The 11,284-nt window shown below is 45.4% G+C and overlaps 1 protein-coding gene across 1 annotated transcript; it reads right to left on the bottom strand.

Annotated features, from left to right (window-relative positions):
* Window positions 1-8,010: 8,010 nt before the first annotated feature.
* mrps28 (mitochondrial ribosomal protein S28) lies at window positions 8,011-9,570 on the bottom strand. The gene has a single exon (XM_056280702.1). The coding sequence runs from the start codon at window positions 9,560-9,562 to the stop codon at window positions 9,017-9,019; it is 546 nt and encodes a 181-aa protein (XP_056136677.1). The 5' UTR covers window positions 9,563-9,570; the 3' UTR covers window positions 8,011-9,016.
* Window positions 9,571-11,284: the final 1,714 nt, after the last annotated feature.

The following is an 11,284-nucleotide window of genomic DNA, read 5'->3' on the forward strand; positions in this document are numbered from 1 at the left end:
AGTTACGATGGAACTCATTCAAACTACAGCCAGAACTCCCCAGGGTGAAGTAAGTCCTCACGGCATGACTTTCAGACTGACGCACAGGGACGAGAAAGTTACGATGGAACTCATTCAAACTACAGCCAGAACTCCCCCGGGTGAAGTAAGTCCTCACGACATGACTTTCAGACTGACGCACAGGGACGAGAAAGTTACGATGGAACTCATTCAAACTACAGCCAGAACTCCCCCGGGTGAAGTAAGTCCTCACGGCATGACTTTCAGACTGACGCACAGGGACGAGAAAGTTACGATGGAACTCATTCAAACTACAGCCAGAACTCCCCCGGGTGAAGTAAGTCCTCACGACATGACTTTCAGACTGACGCACAGGGACGAGAAAGTTACGATGGAACTCATTCAAACTACAGCCAGAACTCCCCCGGGTGAAGTAAGTCCTCACGGCATGACTTTCAGACTGACGCACAGGGACGAGAAAGTTACGATGGAACTCATTCAAACTACAGCCAGAACTCCCCCGGGTGAAGTAAGCCCTCACGACATGACTTTCAGACTGACACACAAGGATGAGAAAGTTACGATGGAACTCATTCAAACTACAGCCAGAACTCCCCCGGGTGAAGTAAGTCCTCACGACATGACTTTCAGACTGACGCACAGGGACGAGAAAGTTACGATGGAACTCATTCAAACTACAGCCAGAACTCCCCCGGGTGAAGTAAGTCCTCACGACATGACTTTCAGACTGACGCACAGGGACGAGAAAGTTACGATGGAACTCATTCAAACTACAGCCAGAACTCACCCGGGTGAAGTAAGTCCTCACGACATGACTTTCAGACTGACGCACAGGGACGAGAAACGCCAGTCTGGCCCCTGTTTTCAAATGGAGAAATCTGACTCATTTACATTGTTTCAATCAGTACCACTCAGTAACTCCCTTATTCACTAGTCATGATATTTACTAGTCATATTATGGTATTGACTAGTCATATTATGGTATTTACTAGTCATATGATATTTACTAGTCTTGATCTTTATTAGTCATATTATGATATTTACTTCTCATGATATTTACTAGTCATAATATTTACTAGTCATATTATGGCATTTACTAGTCATATGATATTTACTAGTCTTGATCTTTACTAGTCATATTATGATATTTACTTCTCATGATATTTACTAGTCATATTGTGGTATTTACTAGTCATATTATGATATTTACTAGTAATTTTAAATGGAGAAATCTGACTCATTTACATTGTTTTAATCAGCACCACTCAGTAACTCCCTTACTTACTAGTCATGATATTTACTAGTCATATTAAGGTATTTACTAGTCATATTATGATATTCACTAGTCATGATATTTACTAGTCATATTATGGTATTTACTAGTCATATTGTGGTATTTACTAGTCATATTATGGTATTTACTAGTCATATTATGGTATTTACTAGTCATATTATGATATTTACTAGTCATGGTATTTACTAGTCATATTATGATATTTACTAGTCATGATATGGTATTTACTAGTCATATTGTGATATTTACTAGTCATATTATGGTATTTACTAGTCATATTATGATCTTTACTAGTCATATTATGGTATTTACTAGTCATATTGTGATATTTACTAGTCATATTATGATCTTTACTAGTCATATTGTGATATTTACTAGTCATATTATGATCTTTACTAGTCATATTATGATATTTACTAGTCATGATATGGTATTTACTAGTCATATTATGATATTTACTAGTCATGGTATTTACTAGTCATATTATGATCTTTACTAGTCATGGTATTTACTAGTCATGATATGGTATTTACTAGTCATATTATGATGTTTATTTGTCATATTTATCAGTTGTGATACTTCCTCTGATATGTACTTCATCAGTACTTGCATCATGAAGTCCGGGCAGGGTATTATAAATAGAAACTTCCTCCTGCTGCTTTTCCAACATGTAACGTTTGTTTGTTTGTTTGCTGTGTTTAAAAGAACTACATTTGCTTTCTGTGCTGGAAATAAAAACAGAAGACATATTTGGGACTGGATTCGTTGCTATTAATCCTGGTAGATGTAAGAAGGAGAAGAAGTGAGGCAGGTTTAAAGTTGACTGTAATGTTTAGTGCTAAATCCACAGGGGAGACTCTCAGGCTGTGTGTAAACTGCTGGCGTGAGGACCGGAGGTCTCTGGAAAGCAGCAGGAGGTTTTTTGGCTGGTTATCGTGGAGGCTGAAAGCACAAGGCCTGAAGCAAAGCAAGCAGTCTTCAGTGGGCCAGGACACTCCCAGAACCCTGAACCCACATGGACTCCCGGCTGGCTCTTGCAGTTTCTGTGTCCTGCTATGAGACAGAAAGAAGAACACAATAACTCTGATTCACTGCTGGAAAGAATGACCGCGTTTCCTTTACCGCTTCACAGTTCTGCTTCTGGCACACCACCGGTCCAGATGTTCCTCTGGGGCTCCCGCATCTGCTGTCCCTCAGCACAACAAAAACACTTTCAAATGTCCTAACACTGTAGTACATGTAGCCGTGCAGTATTTATAGCAGCGTACCCACCGTAGCAGTGTAGCAAGTGTAGCGGTGTAGTATTTAGAACAGTGTACCCAGTATAACAGTGTAGTAAATGTAGCGGTGCAGTGTTCTGAGTGTAACAGTGTGGTAAATGTAGCGGTGCAGTATTTATAACAGTGTACCCAGTATAACAGTGTAGTTAATGTAGTGGTGCAGTATTTATAACAGTGTTCTGAGTGTAACAGTGTGGTAAATGTAGTGGTGCAGTATTTATAACAGTGTTCTGGGTGTAACAGTGTAGTAAATGTAGCGATGCAGTATTTATAACAGTGTTCTCAGTGTAAGAGTGTAGTTAATGTAGCGGTGCAGTATTTATAACAGTGTTCTGGGTGTAACAGTGTGGTAAATGTAGTGGTGCAGTATTTATAACAGTGTTCTCAGTGTAACAGTGTGGTAAATGTAGTGCTGCAGTATTTATAACAGTGTTCTGAGTGTAACAGTGTGGTAAATGTAGCGGTGCCGTATTTATAACAGTGTTCTCAGTGTTATAACAGAGGTACAACATGGAGCTATTGTAGTGCAGGTCATCGAGGCGGGAATCCCTGCTGGTGACTCAGCCTGGGAGGAACCTGAACTACTGACTGACTGACAGGCGGATTTGCTCGCTGAGAGCATTAATGGGTGTGGTTGATACTGTCTGAGTCACACAAACACAACGTGAGTCACTGGCGAGAGAGACAGGCAGACAGACAGACAGACAAGACAGGCAGACAGACAGACAGACAGACGGAGAGAGGCAGACAGACAGAGAGAGGCAGACAGACAGACCGACAGAGAGAGAGACAGACAGACAGACAGACAGAGAGAGGCAGACAGACAGACAGACAGGCAGACAGAGAGAGACTTATAGATGGACAAACAATAGCAAGGATGACTACCATAGAGCAATCAGACAAACAATTCGATCTCAGTTAGACCAGTTTCTTTATCTCACAACAGTGACGGCATGAATCAGGCGATACAAGATACCAACAACATGCGGCAGATTTATCCAGTCTGAAAAAGCTTCAACAGCCTCTCAGATTCAAAGAGTCAGCCAATGAAAAGTGGTATGACGCAGACTGCAGGCATCTGAGGAAAACACTCAGAACTTTATCAAACCAACAACACAGTCAACCTGACAACCCTGAGCTCCGCTATCAGTGGTGGGAAACACTGAAACTCTACAGAAGACCACTCACAACTAAAAGGGAACAGCATGCACAGCAACAACTTAACATGTCTGTGAATGTTCTCCTTCATCCAGGTCATGGTTCTCCAAAGGAGGTGAATCAAGTGCAACTGGACTTGGTATATATCCGTGAAGACGTTTCGCCTCTCATCCAAGAGGCTTCCTCAGGTCGTGCCTTTCTGACTAGACCAAGCTAGTCTGACTGGCTGGTGAGGAAGCGTCTTGGATGAGAGGCGAAACGTCTTCACGGATATATACCAAGTCCAGTTGAACTTGATTCAACTCCTTTGGACAACAACTTAACACAACTGAAGAGTCCACTGACTCAAATCATCTCTGGAAAAAATGGCACTCTTTCAGCAAACCACACGAGGAAGAATTGGCTATTCAAAATGGCGAAACATGGAAAAACCACTATTAAAACCTGTATAGTACTATTACACTGAATTCAGCCCAAAACGATCTCCTCAACAAGATACAAACCCTAGAATCAACCATTAGAGACAATCAAAACCCTTCAGACTACCACATAACTGAAGAAGAGCTACAGGCTAAGATCCAGGCCCGACAACCAAGGAAGGCCAGTGTTCCTGATGGTATTTTACATGAAATGCTGAAATTTAGCAACCATAAGTTCAACACTGCCATATTAGAATTATTCAGCCTCGTTCTGAGCACTGGACATTTCCCTGACATCTGGAGCAAGGCAATTGTCACACCAATCTTTCAAAATGGAAATGAATTTGACCCAAACAACTACTGAGGCATACGTGTCAGTAGCAACCCGGGGAAGTTATTATGCAGCATCCTAAACAGCCGACTGCAAGACTTCCTCAGTGATCATAATGTCCTGAGCAAGAGTCAACTGGTTTTACATCACAACATCAAACTACAGACCATATCTATACCCTCCACGCCCTCATTACTAAACATGTCCACCAAAACAAGGACAACACCTTCTCTTACTTTGTAGATTTCAAAAAACAAAACAAAACATTTGATTCAATTTGGCATGACGGTCTGTTCCTGAATTCATTGAAAAGGTGTAGGGGGGAAAACATATGACATAATTAAAACAATGTATACAACTAATAAATGCACTGTGAAAACTGCCAATATGGAAACAGATTTTTCCCCCCAAAGTAGGGGTGTGAGACAGGGCTGCAGTCTCAGCCCCACCCTCTTTAACAGTTATATTGATGAACTGGCAACATCTCTAGAACAATCAGATATCCCTGGTCTCACCCTCTCTGACACACAAATTAAATGCCTACTTTTTGCAGATGATCTAATATTACTAGCTCCATCTAAAGAGGCATTACAACAGCAACTGGATCATCTGCAAAACGTCTGTCAGACCTGGGCCCTGACAATTCATCTGAAACAGACTAGAACTATGGTCTTCCAGAAACGACCCAGGTGTCAGGGAAACCCAAATAGGTTCTTACTAGGCTACACTGACACAGAACACACACACAGCTACACATATTTGGGGTTAATAATTACCTCTACAGGAAATTTCAATCTCACTTTTAATGATCTCAGAGACAAGGGAAGAAGGGCTTTCCACACTATAAAGAAAGTCTTCAAACATAGACATACCTGTTAGAACATGGCTCAAAATAATCAAATCCATAATTGAATCAATGCTACTATATGGCAGTGAAGTGTGGGGTCCTCTTGTAAATCAAGACTTTGAAAAATGGGACAAACACCCAATAGAAACCCTGAACACTGAGATTTGCAAGAGCATTCTCAGAGTACACGGGAACACGCCCAACAATGGATGCCGAGCAGAACTGGGCCAGTTTCCCCTGTTAATAACGATGCAAAAAAGAGCAATCAAATTCTACCAACACCTAAAAGCAAGTGACCCCAACTCCTACCATCACAAAGCTCCCAGTTACCAAGAGGAGAACAAAGAGAGGAGTCCCCTCAGCTAGCTGGTCCTGAGGCTCAGCTCAGCCAACAGCACAAGTCATCAGGACAGTCCTCACACAATCTGGCCCAACCACATTGTAGCTAAAGAACAAGAACATTACATTAACCACTGGACATCTATCACTAAAACTCAAAGCAAAATTCAGTGTTATGTGGCTCTAAACAGATGGTACACGTGCCCGATCAGAAACTGAGAAAGGCATTGACTATGTACAGACTCAGTGATCACAGCTTGGCCATAGAGACTGGCCGACACAGGCAGACCTGCTGCCCAAAGAAGACAGGCTGTATCGGCTCTGTCCAGAGAGACAGGTGGAGACAGAGCAACACTTCCTGCTACAACGTAGCACATACCAAGACTTAAGAACAAAATTCTTTACATAAATTAAATGTAAATTCCAAGACTTGGACACACTCTCTGACCAGACCAACATGACTTGGACACACTCTCTGACTAGACCAAAATGACTTGGACACACACTGACCAGACCAAAATGACTTGGACACACTCTCTGACCAGACCAAAATGACTTGGACACACTCTCTGACTAGACCAAAATGACTTGGACACACTCTCTGACCAGACCAAAATGACTTGGACACACTCTCTAACCAGACCAAAATGACTTGGACACACTCTCTAACCAGACCAAAATGACTTGGACACACTCTCTGACTAGACCAAAATGACTTAGACACACTCTCTGACCAGACCAAAATGACTTGGACACACTCTCTGACTAGACCAAAATGACTTGGACACACTCTCTAACCAGACCAAAATGACTTGGACACACTCTCTGACCAGACCAACATGACTTGGACATACTCTCTGACCAGACCAAAATGACTTGGACACACTCTCTGACCAGACCAACATGACTTGGACACACTCTCTGACCAGACCAAAATGACTTGGACACACTCTCTGACCAGACCAACATGACTTGGACACACTCTCTGACCAGACCGAAATGATTTGGACACACTCTCTGACCAGACCAACATGACTTGGACACACTCTCTGACCAGACCAACATGACTTGGACACACTCTCTGACCAGACCAAAATGACTTGGACACACTCTCTGACCAGACCAACATGACTTGGACACACTCTCTGACCAGACCAAAATGACTTGGACACACTCTCTGACCAGACCAAAATGACTTGGACACACTCTCTAACCAGAACCAAAATGACTTGGACACACTCTGACCAGACCAACATGACTTGGACATACTCTCTGACCAGACCAAAATGACTTGGACACACTCTCTGACCAGACCAACATGACTTGGACACACTCTCTGACCAGACCAACATGACTTGGACACACTCTCTGACCAGATCAAAATGACTTGGACACACTCTCTGACCAGACCAACATGACTTGGACACACTCTCTGACCAGATCAAAATGACTTGGACACTCTCTGACCAGACCAACATGACTTGGACACACTCTGACCAGACCAAAATGACTTGGACACACTGTCTGACCAGACCAACATGACTTGGACACACTCTCTGACCAGAACAAAATGCAACATGTACTCGGGGAAAACAGTGTCAGCTCATAGATGCAGCAGCGAGACATGTCAGGTCATGTGACAGCCTGAGAGACAAGCAGCACAACACATGACAGCTGTAGTCTCCTCACCACCCATGCTCCACCTGCTGATCTGCTTCTGTTTCTCTATTGTTACGGCTGTGTTATTGTTTCTTTATTGATCGTTACAATGTTGTGCTGATGTTCATTATTAGTGTTATTGTGTACCGTTCAAACTGCATGTTTGATGCTTTGGCAACATTGTTGTAAAACGTTCATGCCAGTGAAGCCCTGTGAATTGAGAGAGAGAGAGAGAGGGGGAGGGAGGGGGAGGGAGGGAACATCTCCAAACACTGGCTCTCAGTTTGATGCAGGGTGGGTGTGTTCTTGTGGTGAAGAGCGTGTGAAGCGAGGAACTTCCTGGTTTGAACCGCTTCCTGTGTTTTGGCTCCCCCATCTGGAGGACAATGATTACGATAACTCGTTCTTTCTTTCCTTCTTTCATTTATTATAACGACAATAACAGTGAACAAACTGAGCAGAAGCGGACAAGCTGACAGCGACACTTCAGCGCTTTCATATAACCTCCACATTTATTACAAACAATGGAAAAACAGTGTGTGCACTGAACAGCCTGGTGGGTAAAGAGTTACCAACAAAAGAGAAACATCTCAGTCATATCATACACCATATAATGTATCATATCATACATAATATCATACACCATATAATACACCATATAATGTCTCATATAATACACCATATAATGTATCATATAATACACCATATAATGTATTACATAATGTATCATATAATACACCATATAATGTATTACATAATGTATCATATAATACACCATATAATGTATCACATAATGTATCATATGATACATCATATAATCTACTTCTACTTTCGGCTGCTCAGCGGTGGACTACGTCATCAACATCTGGATGTCTGAGTGGCGGTTTGTTAAATAGCCCAGCCGGGGAGTGGGGAGGCTGCTCGCGGCACATGTTACACCTGCTGCTTTCACATTCACACAAACGCGACACACTGGAGAACCACTGCAGACACACACCGCTCCACACACAACCACTGCAGACACACACCGCTCCACACACAACCACTGCAGACACACACCGCTCCACACACAACCACTGCAGACACACACCGCTCCACACACAACCACTGCAGACACACACCGCTCCACACACAACCACTGCAGACACACACCGCTCCACACACAACCACTGCAGACACACACCGCTCCACACACAACCACTGCAGACACACACCGCTCCACACACAACCACTGCAGACACACACCGCTCCACACAACCACTGCAGACACACACCGCTCCACACACAACCACTGCAGACACACACCGCTCCACACACAACCACTGCAGACACACACCGCTCCACACACAGACGCTGTTTCATTACACGGCGTGTCAGCTGACCCGCCCCGCGCCGGGAGGTTCCGGTCCAGTCTCACACGTTCACCTGAGAAAGGCGCGTGGCCGCCCACTGAACTACAACCCCCACGGTGCATTGTCCCGTAGTGTGACGTCATGGGCCACACAGCATACTGTGATGTGATAGGTTAGTTAACGTCTGACGGACGTCTACACGCGGCGGACCCCGCCTCATTTAGCGCGTCATCATGAGGCTCAACAACAACAACAACAACATCCGGGTCATAGAACAAACTACTATACAACATCCGGTTTACAGCAAATACCGGCGCTACTCTTTGGTCTTTGGGTCTTTTGCGTCCATCGGTCCCAACAGCACCGCGTCCGCCTCCAGCAGCGTGGTGTCGGTCGCGGACCCCAGGAACCGGGAGGTGAGCTCGAGGTCCAGCAGCCGCAGCCGGACCCTGGTCCCGCGCCGGTACTGGTCCGCCTCGCGCTTCGGCACCGGGCACACGCAGTGGAACTTGGCACCGAAGTCCACGTACACGTGGACGCTCACGTCGTCGTTCACCACGTCGAACACCTTTCCCACGACCACTCTGTCGCGCGCCGGACCCATCCGGACCAGCGGAGACGCGCGCAGCAGCGCCGCGAACGAATCGCCGGTCACGCGCGGCCCCTCCTGGCTGCGCCGGAGGGCCGCGTGCTGCTCCAAGGCGGCGGCGAGTCCGTGCGCCGGTGTGTCCGGTTCAGAGTCCGGGACGTCCGAGCGGCAGGACGAGTCCGGGACGTCCGAGCGGGTCCGCATGGCGAGCGCTGTTCCCCTCAAACCCGCGCGGCTCCGCAGGCCGCACACGACCTTCCACACGGCAGCCATGTTGTCTGTTGCTCGTCGGCGCCGAGCGGACCGGATGTCACATGACCCGCAGCGAGGCACATGTAATGTCGCCCCCTGCCGGTGTCCCATTTAAAGGCATATTTGGGCCATATTTGCCATGATACGTCTGGGCGTCTTCTTCCCAGATAGCATCCGGATGTGGGCCACTTCAGACTCACACCCATTCTGCCAGGGCCGGAAGGCCGTCAGTGCCTGAAGTGGCCCACGTCCGGATGCTATTTGGGGAGCAGACGCCCAAGCAGTGCACCAGCCGACCGGGTCCCCCCCCCATGGACCGGGTCCCCCCCAAGGACCGGGTCCCCCCCCCAAGGACCGGGTCCCCCGGCACAAACAGAGCAATATAGTGTCGCTGTTAACGTTGCTGGGAAGTAACTTAAGTACGTTTACTCAGTTACTGTACTTAAGTACAATTTTGAGGTACTTACACTTGACTTGAGTATTGCCACTACTTTATACTTGGACTCCACCACATTTTGGAGGCAACTGTGCTTCTTACTGCACCACATTTATTTGATCCCTTTGGTGACTTTGCTGATTGAGATTAACAATATGAAATGTAACCAACAAATAAAGTAGGATGTAGATTATAGATGAACATGAAATAAGACTATATGGATGGGGGGGGTCACAAGCTGCCCAGCAGTACATCAAGTAGTTAAAATAAGCCCCTCCTTTACCAGCTGCAACATTCACTACACATTACTGCGTTACTTCATCAGTAATTATCATACATAAAGTAATACTGATTATTCTAGAATGGGCCATTCTGCATAGTGAGTACTTTTACTTGTGGTGCTTTCAGTATATTTTGATCCTCATACTTTTGTACTTCAACTTGAGTCAGATTTTGAATGCAGGACTTTTACTTGTAATGGAGTATTTCTACACCGTGGTATTTCTTTTGCCACCAAGCAGCCAGGCTTCTGAACAAAGAACTTCAATGACACAAAGCCTGGTGCCGGACTGACGGTACTGACCTATGGTCTTGAGCGGATCATCAGTTTTTACACACACACACACACACACACACACACACACACACACACACACACACACACACACACACACACACACACACACACACACACACACACACACACAGCACCTTACATACATAAGCCACACACTATTTCTTATTATTATTACTGCTTTATTGTTCTGTTGTGTTGTTACTTTATTACTATTGTTGCTGCAGTGTTGCGGAGCCGAAACTCCAGAATTTTACTCTCTTGTACTTTTATAACGAGACGGAACAAATGAAGAATCTTGACTCTGGAATCTTCTACTTACAACATCTGAGGACTTTTCCCACCACCGGTTCTTAGGTGCCAGGAGGGTTGCCGTGACTTGTACACTGGGGAAACTAACCAGACACTGGCCAAGAGGATGGCACAACACAGGAGAGCTAACAAGTCAGACCAGGACTCCGCAGTCTACACCATCTACAGACCAGGACTCCACAGTCTACACCATCTACAGGCCAGGACTCCACAGTCTACACCATCTACAGACCAGGACTCCACAGTCTACACCATCTACAGACCAGGACTCCACAGTCTACACCATCTACAGACCAGGACTCCACAGTCTACACCATCTACAGGCCAGGACTCCACAGTCTACACCATCTACAGACCAGGACTCCACAGTCTACACCATCTACAGGCCAGGACTCCACAGTCTACACCATCTACAGGCCAG

The sequence above is a fragment of the Lampris incognitus genome, chromosome 5, assembly GCF_029633865.1.
Source record: "Lampris incognitus isolate fLamInc1 chromosome 5, fLamInc1.hap2, whole genome shotgun sequence".
Lineage (NCBI taxonomy): Eukaryota > Metazoa > Chordata > Actinopteri > Lampriformes > Lampridae > Lampris > Lampris incognitus.

Excerpts from the sequence above, each read along its gene's own strand:
- mrps28 (XM_056280702.1), bottom strand. The coding sequence starts at position 9,562 with ATGGCTGCCGTGTGGAAGGTCGTGTGCGGCCTGCGGAGCCGCGCGGGT.